At 33.5% G+C, this 13,713-nt stretch overlaps 1 protein-coding gene across 1 annotated transcript; it reads left to right on the top strand.

Annotated features, from left to right (window-relative positions):
* The first annotated feature begins 2,924 nt into the window (after nt 1-2,924).
* On the top strand, nt 2,925-11,369 carry LOC110378405 (facilitated trehalose transporter Tret1). Its single transcript, XM_021337640.3, has 3 exons — nt 2,925-3,194; nt 5,985-6,123; nt 6,336-11,369. The coding sequence occupies exons 1-3, from the start codon at nt 3,087-3,089 to the stop codon at nt 7,607-7,609; spliced, it is 1,521 nt and encodes a 506-aa protein (XP_021193315.3). The 5' UTR covers nt 2,925-3,086; the 3' UTR covers nt 7,610-11,369.
* The last annotated feature ends 2,344 nt before the right edge of the window (nt 11,370-13,713 follow it).

Here is a 13,713-nt window from a genome sequence, read left to right as displayed (position 1 = left end):
GCATAGTGTCACAAAGAACAACTGGTTCAGGAACTGTCTACGACTGTAGAAACCTGTTGTCTTAGGTATTTTTAATGAAAATCAACGGGCCAAGTGCGAGTCGGTTTCACACAGAAACGATTCCGTTGAGTATAAATTGAGCCAAAATATCACGTTTGTATACAGAAAACGTGATCTTCAAAACATCACGTATGTTACGTGATATTACAGTTATTTAATTTTATTTTTGAGTATTATGTTGTTATAGCGGAAACACAAATACACAATCTGTAAAAATAAACTATCAATCTCGGTTCATAAGATACAGTCTGATGTCATAGACGGATTGACGAGCGGACAGACAACTAAGTCTTAGTTAATATGGTCCCTATTTACAAATTAGGCACTAGGCACGGAACCCCAAAAAAGATTATTTTTACCTATTTAAAATATTTTTATGGTTTCAAACCTTTATAATGTCACGGGTACAATAACTAGTATTGACACGCAAGATATTATAATTTTCAAATTAAGTAGAACAACGCTGTATTCAGATAAAGATGTGATGAAGACGTCCAATATTGTTGTGATATTTTTTACCAATGAAAGCAAAGAAGTATCTAATATTTAGTATCAGATCGCAGGAGCACGTTGCCATATTTATTATTTATTTGATTGTGTTATTTTTTTTATTCTGTTCCTTTTCAATGCACATAAAAGAAAACTGACATTTAGAGAACGAAGCAATTAATGAAGGAAAATAAATGTAGGTAAGTCATTATTTTTATTTGAATATTTTATCTTCACTTCTTAGAATGAGACCAGAAAATACATTTTGGAATGTGAGTTTTGTCTTATCACTATGTATGTATAAAATAACTATAATTTCAAATAATAAATAATTATCAAAACTAAAAATACAATACACAAAGCCAAATATAGAAGTTAACAGTTTATTACCCTTACATTAACATCCCCAACTTATAACTATAAATGTTTTCCCAAAACACGTGGAAATGTTTCATGGTCTATTTTCTTTTAGTGTGGGAAGCGAATATTTTATGACGTACCTAACAGGCTATTAAATGTCCCCACTATTAGAAAAATGTGTCCCACAGCGAGGGTATGGGATGATCTATATATTTGTACGTCTCACATATATTTTGTGGTACTTTATGGCTTTGGAAACTGAGAAAAATATAAGGTATTTGTAAGCAATATTGATGGTTGATCGAATGCTCCTTTTGCAATTCTTCGGCCTTGCCTTTTGCAAAATACCTGAAGACTTGAGTGTGTTTCGCACATATGAAAAATCATTGCATTATGATCACCTAACTAAAATAATAAATCAGTTCGTATTTTGACTTGATTCACTTAGTCTGTTGTATGCGTTTCAAACCGATTGATTTATTTGATATACTAATGAAGTGGTTTCTGTAATCTGATGAACTGATACCTATATAACCTGTGTACATAAAGTAGGTGGTTAAAAATGAAAATATTTTGCTATTGTACCTACTCTCCGATGAAATCATCAACAACAACAATATCCTTCTAAAACCTTGGCTTCGGGCTGCTATATGAAAGTTTCTAACATCCACAAAGCGATTTCGGCTAGACCCGGGAATCGAACCCGAAACCACGTGCACAACAGTCACACGCGACCACTAGAAAAACGAGGCAGTTCTGAACCAGGTTGGTAAATAGTCCTCTTAGGACATGGGTGAATCTGCCGTAAAAAGTTACAATTCTACTTAAACATTCTGGTTTTTGAAATACATTGTTCAAAAATAAGAATGTTTTTTTTTTTTATTAAGTGCTATCAATGACGGCATGAATTAAACAAGAAATTACTCAAAGCTGATTAACTTATCATTGCTGCAATAATTAACTTTGTCTTTGTTTAACCTTAGTGGAGATAATCTCAGGTTAATGGTTTTTAAAGCATCAATCAATAATTATGTTTTTATATTGAAGTGAAAAACTATATCTAGATAATATTTATTATTTTTTTATTTTCAACTCATATCAAAAATAATTCTGATATAAATGAAAATAGATTTCCACCGTGGGGACTTGAAAAGAGCGGATTTTGACTAGACGTGATCGGTTTAGTTCAACTAAATTAATAAATTATTATGATAAGTATCCCTTTGTATGTAAAAAAAAAACATATTTTTTTATGGTAAATCATCAAATCACGTCTCCCGCTATGGGTACTGTGTCAAGCAGTGTAAGACTCTTACTGACTAAAACCCACTATGTTCCTTCTAAAGCCCTTTTCTGTACAAGGGCCACGGTAACTCTTTCGAATAAGCTCCTATCCTCGACTGATTATTATATTACAGTCGCTATTTCAATGGCCACGCCGTAATTACAACAAAGCAATCCGTAGGCCGTTCACAATAAATATTGACATAGTAAACAATTTTCATTGTTGTTATAATATTGTTAATGTCAAAGTTCACGCTTAGCTATGGAATTAGGACAGCGTAGATATAAAATTCGAGGAATCATGGAAACTCGAACTCAAAATCATTTATTCGAACTTGGCTTTCTAAACGTTATTTATTTAAAAAAACAGCCTCCAAACACTTACTTATTATCCAGTATTTTTGAAAATTCCTAGACCGTTTACAGTACGACATATACTATGAGTACCTATAGGAACTGTCTGGTATATAGTATTTCACAGAGAGAATATATAAATAAGTAAACCTTACATACTGGACCACCTTCCAAAACAATGTTTTCAAAACCGGCCACTGACACCGTGCCCGACAAGAAATTAAAAATAAAATGAATGTCAAAACTATCAACCTTCTTACGAGTACTACATATCCGTTGTAAAGAAAAACAAAAATAAGTCTTATCCATTACCTGAGCTTTTATTATTACTTCAAAAGTACCTACTTTCGCACGTAACACGCTTGTTAAAATTACATTACTTAGTAAGTTACAATCACCCGTGCGCAAGAGTTGATAATTTTGCAAATAATTACATTGTACTAAGAAACAAATAAATGGTACAAATGTGTAAATAAATTACGTAAATACTTTTCAAGTTTATGGACTAAAATTGTGAAATATTTAGTAAAAAAGGAGCGATGGACAAGTGTAACTATTCAGAAGTTCCGAATGTACTAGACAATAATAATTGTAATAGTGAATGTGAGAAAAAAACAAATAAAGAATGGAAGCCGTTTTTGAAACAGGTAAGGAAAGCACCTATTTAATTTTATAACCAAAATGAGTTTTACTGAATGCTAACATAACTTTTATGAATATACAATAATATACATATGTATGTATTCAATTTATGTTCGATAACATCCTGCTTTATCATCATCCTGCTTTCGAAGTTTTAATTGTCTTTACTAACGACTTTCTAAAGTAACCTGGTAATGGCCAAAACACTTATTTAATTACAATCCCGTTCACATTTATGTTTCTTATTACGATCTATTGAAGACTTCTTGCCCCATGCCGCAACTTGTTCTTTGCTCAAGTAGTCGCATATCGTGATTGCTATTTTAGATAGAAAGTGCTGAAATATTCACAAAACAGGCCTTAGTCTGAAAGTTAGTGTTTGATTCACCCGTGCATCGGAGAACACGTTAATGTCGGGCCTGCGCCTGATCTCTCTCTGATGATGTCGAATTGCCGTCCCATCGGGCTCTAAGAGTGAAGGAATAGGGAATGCACCTATGTCGTTCATAAGTGCTTGTAAAGGCCTAAAGGAAATAAATTATTTGACTTGGACTTTGTTTGTGTAAACGCTTGAGCACTTAGAATGCCAATGTAAGGGAAAAGCCGCCGTGGCCGACGATTGATTGATTGAATTAAAAAAAATCTTAATTAAATTGAGTAGCAAAAACAAAGTGATTAGAAAGGTCATACTATAAATGCACACAATCGATTATAATTATAGTAATTATAATTATGGTGACTCCATTCCATCATAATAAGGCTCAAGTTTACAAAAACATAAATTTTAGTTCTCAAAAAAAAAAAACTATGAAAAACTGTCGTTTGTGCTATCGGTGAACTTGGGCCTAAGTGAAATATTTATTTTGATCATCCTGATGAGTTGAAACAAAGGTCTTGAATGACATAATTATATTTTAAGTACTTTAAACTTGAATGAAGTTTTTTGTACGATTTGTCGGAATGAATACTTTGATCATTTATAAAAGAGTATGATTTACTACCAGTGTCAGTTTTTTTTGTTAGATTAAGAGTAAGTACACTTCAGAATAAGCAGTCGGCCGACAGTTGCCCCGATTTTGACAATTTTTTTGAGGGAAAGTATTCTCTGAAACACGATCTTTGTAACGTACCTCCTACCATCCATCATATTGCAATAAATATGAATGCAATAAATTAAGAAATATGATTGCAATGACTATTGTTTTATGAGTCCTATCAAACTATCGGCCGACTAAAAGTTTGCTGTGTGCGGGGTACTCTTAAATTATCACCCGTTTTATTGATCGATAATTTGTTAATTATCAATTAGATCGACCTTTGTCACAATCTTTGCTATTATGTGTAGCCATTTTCTATGACCATGTTTTTTTAAACGGTTTTATTTAGCTTACCCTGTTTGTTTTATTATTTATTCTTGGGTCAAATTTAGTAATTCAAATTTAAGTACCTTGCTGTTGTCAGATTGATCTGAAATTTGGTACACACCTTTAATTCCGATGACAATACAATATACTAATATCAATAACATTGTAAATCCAAGATGGCCGCCGGTACAAAATGGCGGATTACATATTTTTTCCACAACCCCCTCAATATGGGTATCAAATGAAAGGGCTACTCAAGTAGAATACTGTCAGCAACCCCAGCGGGGCCCAACAGGGCCAAGGCCTGCCTGGGCTGCGGGATTGTCCTGGTACATAAAAGGCCTACGACGAAACACAACGGTTTATAGTCAGTAAGAGTCTGGCACTCCCTCACCGCTGCTGACCCATATATAGAATGAGGAATATTCGGTAGGAATTTTCATTAAATACTAAAAACTAGAAAATAAAAAATCGGTAAAAAAACTTTTAAGTTAAACGGTTTTATCTTATGTGCACTGAAAACTAGAAAATAAAAATACTGTTACTTACCTATAAACCTACATAGGTGGTCCCGGTCATATTAGACTAAAATAAAAACGTGGGGGCCCTCTGAAATCCTACCTATGGCAAAGCATATCTTTATACTTTGGTAGATCGTGAGCTCAGCGTTCGCTGATGAAGCCGCTACGGCTGATTATTGATTGCCAAAATCTCCAGTTACGATTATAGTAAGTAGAAATCCACACCTATTATACCTCTAGAAGAAAGTATTACAGCAATAGTTAGGTAATGGGCCCCACGTTTTTATTTTAGTCTAATATGACCGGGACCACCTATGTAGGTTTATAGGTAAGTAACAGTATTTTTATTTTCTAGTTTTCAGTGCACATAAGATAAAACCGTTTAACTTAAAAGTTTTTTTACCGATTTTTGTTTAAATTAATTTCTTATTTTCCCTCTAATTAAAAGCACTTTAAACATGATATTGTTACAATGTTTATTTATTTACGATCGATTATTTGTTTAACTGATGATTAAATCACATAATTTATTACTGCTTGATAAACCAGGTACAGGTTTTTTGTTTAATTATTTCAGGATGTCTCAATGTCAAAGTATTTTGTTTTCAATTGTAGGTATTTTTACGTTGATTGTTATGCACAAGCAATTGTTTATGTAGGTTTGTGACTGCCAATATTATTTACCGAGAGATAGAATATAATATGATGTTACTTTTTTTAATTACATATAATTAAACCATTAATTATGATTGATTGCAAACTAGCTAGAGCTCCTTATTAAATAATTGTAGATTAAGATTGATTGAGGAGCTGGATTATGGAGGTCAGATAGCTACTCACTCCATCCAAATATCCATATCCATCCAGAGGAACACACCAATAACATTTCAATTGTTTTCTTAATTTCCAGTTACTAATCTGCAGCGGAGTTTGGACGTCAGTGTTCCTGTACGGGCTGTGCGTGGGCGCACCCACCATGTTCATCCCGCAGATCCGACGCGAGGCAAATGACACCAGCGTCATCACTGACGACATGGCTTCTTGGCTCAGTAAGTTCAACAATTACTTAAACGTCAATTTGTCTTTAAGTTCATCCATAATTCAGATACAAGTTGATATTTAATAGACGTGTTACATTAAGTAATTATAACTTCATCGACTGCATGCCCATCGGCCAAGAAAATTGCCATTCAACGCTCGTCCCCTCGTTCCAACTTTGTAATTTTATTACCAACTTATTTATAGTGGAATTGTTTTCCAGCGTCTGTGTATGGCTTCAGTGGGTTCCCGTTCGTACTCATCCTCTCCATGCTGACAAGATTCATCGGCAGGAAGATACCTTTCATCATTGCAGTATTAGACACCTTTGCAGCGTTCACTGTTTTGTACTACAGTACAAACATAACCCATTTATTGATAAGCGAAATTATGCAAGGACTATTCTCAGCTTCACACATTGTTATCACTGTCATGATCTTAACTGAATACATATCACCGAGATATAGAGGCATATTTCTGACAGTTAAAACTGCTACATTTTACTGGGGTATTTGGGCGTCAAACGCTATTGGGACTTTCTTCCATTGGAAGAAAATTCCACTGTTCGGAATGGTTTGTTCTTTGTATACCTTGATTACTGTGATGACTTGGCCTGAATCTCCTTATTGGTTGGCAAGTAGAGGAAGATTTGAGGAGTGTGCAACTTCACATCGCGCATTAAAAGGTTGCGATGAAGAATCGGAGAAGGAATTAGAAGCATTGATCACTTCTCAAAAGGAATATATTGCTAGCTGTAGCAATACTAAGTTAACATTAAAAGAGCGGTTAGTTGAAGTCATTAAAACGATGAAATGTAAAGAATTTTACAAACCAACAGCATTATCTCTTACAACAGGCTGTTTAGGAGTTCTCTGTGGTAAATTAGTGTTTGCTGTGTACGCCATAGATATTTTAAAGAAAATAACTAATAATGAATCGACAGCTTACATTGCCATGTTGATTTTAGATGGCTTTACAGTTTTAAGTATGTACGGAGGTTGTATTTTAGCAAAATATATAAAAAGGCGAACATTGTTATTAGTAGCTTCAAGCATGGGTGTGTTATTTTTATTTATTTTATCATTGTATTTGTATTTGATTCGTTTGAATGTTATTGTGGAAAATGTTTATGTATCAATATCGTTACTTGTAGCATTTTCAATAGCTGTAAGTTGTGGACCAATGACAATGTCTATATCAGTGTACGGTGAATTAATTCCAGTTAGATCTAGAAATTTGTCTGTCTGTCTTGTAGCATTAGGTGGTAAGTTATTAATAGGTTTTACTTTAAAACTATCTCCAACATTATTCAAGACGTTTGGCTTACACGGTGCGTTTTTGACCTTTGGTTTATTATCATTATTTATTATCGTTCTTTTGTACAAATATTTACCGGAGACGAAAGACAAAACATTGCAAGAAATAGCAGATAGTATGATAAGTCCAAAATCTAAAAAAACTAAAGTACGAGTTACATCCAAGTTATTAACCTCGTAGATAAGTTATTTAATATTATTAATAACAATATTTCATAATCTTTTATTGGAGTTTCTTTATTAAATATGACTATCTTTCTTATTCGTATTTTTCATCGAACCTTGAGATCGTTCACTCTTTTATAACTTGAAAGGCTTTAAAAGTACATGATGTAGAATCGATTGCCGAAAACATGTAGGACTGTAGGTCACAGAGATAAAAGTAAAGGATAACGTCAATTGAATGAGTAAAAATTATGTCAGGCTGACTTTTTTGTATTTCCTGTTTTAAAATAAGTTGTAGTGGTTTTGATTAACTGGCTAAAAGAACATTGAATACTGGCTACTGATTTTTATTTTTACATGACATGTGTATTTTAAAGTAAGTAGGAAATTGGTCAAAGAGCATATTTAATAAGAACTTGTTTTTTGTCTCATCAAAATTGGTACCACTTACAAGTAGTTATGAAAAAACTGTATGTACTAAACTGTAAATCGTTGTTATAATAAACAATATGCAAGTATTTACTATCTACCATACAAACGCATAATTACATAATCACTTATAACTCTATCATAGAGTCCTACTTAACATCCTTATCAATTTCAAATACAGGTCAAAATATCTAGGACATCCATTTCTAATCACAGGCCACTTCCACGAAACCACATTCAGAGACCTTGGACCAAATAGGTGTAATCCCTTCTGCCATGTTGTCCTTCGAAATCACGGAGTAAGGAAAGATGAGCAGAGATGCCATAACGCAGGTAGGTAGGTCACGCGCCGTCTTCTAGGTCATATTCGTAAATTGGGCATGACTAGAAAGATCAGTTACGAGTGAATTAAAGCAGCGTTCGGGTTCTTTGAGACATAAATATGTCAACAATTTTTGGTATTACAAAAAATTATCGGTTCCAAAGAAGACGAAAACTGGAACGTTCCTCGTCCCCCGCTCATTCGCTACTTTTTATGTGATTTTCTGCTATGGCACCTCCGCTAGTCATTTTGTTCTGCATGTTTGTAACTGACAAGAAACTTGGCTAATAAGCATTTTTTGTACATGTCCAAGCCATTGGAGACTTTATGTTCTGTGTGTCAAGGTCACTGCGATCAATTAGCTGGTATTAATTAATTATTTGGCACCAGAACAGATTCGATAATTACTATTGTTACGAGAATGTATGTCGTTCGTGTGACAAATGTGTGACATTTCAGGAGCTAGTATTAAAGTTCTATCTGTGCCAAAAAAATGTTTCTTTTTTGTTAAGCTCACTTTATTAGTCGGCCACATCACACTTTTCAAGAAATGTGTATAAAGAATCAATAATGAATTTGTATTATTTTTTAAGTCCTTTATAAAGAATTTAATGGACTAAAAAGTGCTATTTTATCAGGTGATCAAATAATTTAAATGCAAAGTAATGGCAATTAATTAATTAATCACATAACACATTAAAATCACGTTTTAGGCATAAAAAACCTGTCAAAACTAGTTGAGTCCAGAAAAGATGTAACGAGATACTCTAGCATTTAAATAGTCTAGTATAATTATTTATTTGTTTGAACAACTTATACCTACTATGATTCCATCATCATAAAACGGACTCTGAAGCAAGCAAACCATTAGAATTTAAAATGCTCCTAAGTTTCTTTAACCTTTATTTAATACCACCAAAGTATTTTATTCAGTGGATTTACCTATTTGACTATAGTACCTAAATCCGGCTATAAAGTACGAATTCAGAAGTTTGAAAAAAGGAAAAACTTATACCTATTCCGCAGGTAAGCTTGTGACAACTGGGCTGATGAACATTCACGTTTGCCTGTGGTAGATGGTCACTATATCATAGGTACTGTTCGGCAACTTATAGACCTTGTAAAAATAAATTGCCGCTCCAAAATTAGCAGTTTGACACCTCTCAAATCAAAAAGTGTACGCAGAAGTGTTTTCTTACATTTAGACTATTTTGAAACCACTGAAGATTATCAATTGTTTACGTAAAATAAAATTAAACCAAAAACAAAAACATGTAAACAGTTTATACTAGGCAAGATAACGACAAAAAGTTAGGGAGTTCATCGCACCCAATACTTAGTAAGTTAACAAAACTTGTAATTTTATTAAGAAAGTGATTCAAGTTAGATTTTGTGGGCCTGAGCCTTGCGATAATGTTATTGTGCGTAAGTTATTCTTTAATCGAATATAATGTTCTCACATAATTTATAAATTATTTTTAGCTTAATTATTTTAGGACTCATCATCATCACCATCTCAACCATAGGACGTCCACTGCTGAACATAGGCCTCCCCCTTTGATCTCCAAAGATACCTGTTGGAAGCGACCTGCATCCAGGACTCATGCATTTTTAAAATATTCTTTGATATTTTATTTTAAAGTTATATACGAATCGGTGCTCGCTGCATATGTAAACGTTATGATGACATAGGTTAATCTATTAATATACATAGTTATTACATAAAAGGTTTAATTTTGACAACTAGATTCTATAGTAGGGGTTTCGGAAGTAGGCGACAGTTTTTGTTTAAGTACCCATATTGGTAGCATGTTGTGTCGCAAATAGCTGCGAATTTTGGAAAATCTAATGCACTAACATTTAATTTGATAGATACAGACTTCCGTAATCACATAAGTCGTTTCTGTAAAATGAGTCATTGAAACGTTGTTTTAATTAATTTGAAAAAAAAAACAATCCCGTTGCACAGGTTGCAGTGGTGAAATAGTTTACAACATTTATTTACGACTCATTTCAGCTTAATTTATGTTCAAAATATTTGTTTGCGGTTTTCTAGGAAAAAGCTAACGTTTGTATATTGCACAATAATAATATGGCATCTTTGTTTTTTTATGTAAATCACAACTATACCGATATTTAATGATACTTTTATCTGTAGGTATTAGTTTTGAGTTCTCGTTATTTCAATGTATTTTTTTTTTTCAAATACGTTATATGTAAATATTGAATCATTTACCAGTTTTTTGCCAAAAATGTGACTTGCAACTTTTTATCGTTACAGAAACATATTATTTATACATTTTAGTTATATAGGAAGTACATATTAGCCCAGCTTTGGTCCAAGGGCGTCCGGGAATAGATCCCGCGTCCAAGTGCATGTAACGGCTGGATTTATTACGCGACCTCCCGCCAAACGACCCGATACAGGGCGATATTAGGCCCGAGTAGGGGAAACGTGGATTTGGGAAATGCGGGACTTTTAATATAAGAGATTTTAAACTCATAGTTACTTATTCAAAATTGGCGGCAAAATAGGACTTTTGGAACGTCAACATTTACAAAAGACTGTCTCCAAAACGCCCACCCTTCACCACCTCCTATGTGTTTTTGATGGGAAGAAAAAGTGGTGCAACAAACTCCCCAGCAACACATGTCTGTTTGCAAGTTAGAAGAACCTTTCAACGATGTTGTGCAATGAGTGTATTGTTGTACCTACACAGTATGCAGTTTTGGCATAAAATGAATATAAAGTGGCTTTAAATAATTTAATTAATATTCTTATATACACATGCTATGGCTAAAGCGAGTTTATTTCCTTTGGAACTTGGACTTGTATAGAAAATAAATGCCATATTTTTCCATAAATTGAAAAAAATGGTGTAACTGCGTGATAATTCTACATTGAATCCAAAAAACTGGTACACACTTAAGATGGTATTTTACAAGCAAGTATGTAAATAAGAGCTTATCACTTTTATGTCGTCTTAAAATAAAAGATCTTGTATAATAAATTGATTGAATTAATTACCAATATTTTACTTGATCCATTAGTGCTTTAAGACTAAATTTTGTATTTATTTAAAATATTATTGGGTCAGCTTAACAGGCTACATTCGCATGTTGGGGGCCTGTTTCTTGGAATTTTTATTATCATTGTTTTGTTTTAGAGCAACAGAAGAACGCATACTGATGAATAACATTGAATTTTCCTAGCATAAAATACAGACTGACAAAAAACCGACAGAAAAAAAAAACGCTTCAATCACGTATACATAAGATGACTAACCTGGAACTCACATTTTTTTTAATATAGCAAAAATTATTTAAGATAACAACAATTTGCAATAGGTATGCAAAAAGTTTGATTCTCAAGAGAACAATAAGAGTACAATACAATGTATTTATTTAATTACCTAATCACGTTAATGAAAAATCGTAAAATATAACCTTCATATTGCGTGTCATTTACCTTATAGCTACAATCAAGTGTTACTAAGTATGCTCAATTAATAATGTAATTTAGATAACGATTCAATAACTATGAAATTAACGGCCGAATACTGAAACATCATAATGTGCGACCAATATATTTGTAGAACTTAAAGTTAAGTAAGGTTTGGTATTTCTAGGTAACTTATCTTAAAGTAAATTTTGTAGTTGAAAGCAGTGCTTGTGCTTTAATTCAGTGTTATAACTATCTCACTTAAATTACGCATACTTATATCTTTCTTTATTTGTTACACTTTCATCCTGATCTGGCTTACCCGGTTGAGATGAAGGTATGGAAATAGGTTGATAAGATACTTTATTCCGGCTGTGGAACACAGTTCCCGTCAGGGCACGAATTAACTCTAGTAACCATTTAATTCATTTTAAAATAATGTCTAACAGAACTCCTTATCTTCACTTAGTTCGGTATACCTACATAATTATGTAAGAGACGTAAAATATATCACCAACTTAGTACTAAACGGGCAATAGAGACATACGCCAGACTTTGAAGTGATAAAATATCGTGTGCTAAATATCGGGCGGCCCCTCGATGTGGGTCAAGTGCACTCTGACCCAAACCGATACTCTGATGCATCCGCGTACCTCCATTATAATTTACCTGTTTAATGTGGTTCGCCACGGCATAATGGAAATATTGACGGCCTGTGTGCGAGAGAATGTGTACGGAGGAACGCAATATTTGAAAAACTTTATTGTAGCAAGTCATTTATTCAACCAATCGTACAACTTAACATTCTGTTTACAGCCATAATAATTAAGGTCCTTAAAACCGCAGCATTACTAACTTACTAAATTGCAACTTTCTACAGCTCAGATCTGCAGATCAATGTCTCAAGTAATGTATACCATACCTCGCTTGTTTAATCAATCGCGACGAAAACATAGCAGGATATTTCTACTTTTAAAAAGTTGTTATTATGTCACTGATGTCTATTTTGCATAAGAACAACGCAACGCGTTGATAGCTACGAATCATTTAAGCGCTATGTCAAATCAGTTTGAATTTTAAAGGTCACATCAACAACACCTATCGTATATCAGACTACACAGACACAGGGCATTGTCCCCATCAACCATTCATCCCTGATCCCAGGCCAATATTTCACATACTAAGGCCCCTTTCATCCGTAAATATAAATTAATTTGCATAGTTGAAAAACGTGCAAAAACTAGCATTGAAGCAGTGCAAAATGGCGGGCATCCCGAAACTGCCAGTGAAGTACAGGCGCGCAGCTATTTTAATAAAGACCACTCCGCGGGTAATGCGAGGTTAAAAACATTTACTAGGTTATAAGAGGAGAGCGGGTAATTTTTTAACTATATTCACATCAGTCATGAAGAATTTTCATACTACTCATAATCTTAATCTTAATCTGTAGGTAATGAAACAGCTTATAAATAGCAAGAGAAAACTGTCAATGCGTTTACCACCGAAAGTCACTATAGGTGAAGGGAAATTGTGAAAACAGTTTTAACAGATTCACCACCTGTTTACAGTTTACCTATTCCGTCAATCTATTTCGAGAATTACATTATGAGTGTTTTATTATGAAGACCTCCTATAGGGTAGCTTCTGATATTTGATGAAATATGTATTATGAGAGAGAATAACGGGTCCAAAATCGTTTAATTTCACTTTATTTTACTTCTGATTCTGTTCGCCTATAACTTGTACCACAACATAAAATATTGGGCGAGGCCGATAGCCACAGCGCAGTTTCAATTAGACTTTGATTTTCATCCAATTTGTCAGGAAATGTATTTTGTTGTTGGACCTTTTTCATGTTTTTCCATTTTTCTACAAAAATACTTCGTAGCATTTTACTTTGTCGCAAATGATCAACAATTTATTTTTT

The sequence above is a fragment of the Helicoverpa armigera genome, chromosome 14 (assembly GCF_030705265.1).
Source record: "Helicoverpa armigera isolate CAAS_96S chromosome 14, ASM3070526v1, whole genome shotgun sequence".
Taxonomy (NCBI): Eukaryota; Metazoa; Arthropoda; class Insecta; order Lepidoptera; family Noctuidae; genus Helicoverpa; species Helicoverpa armigera.
The sequence above is the reverse complement of the archived record's forward strand: the minus strand, read 5'-3'. Positions and strand labels throughout refer to the sequence as shown.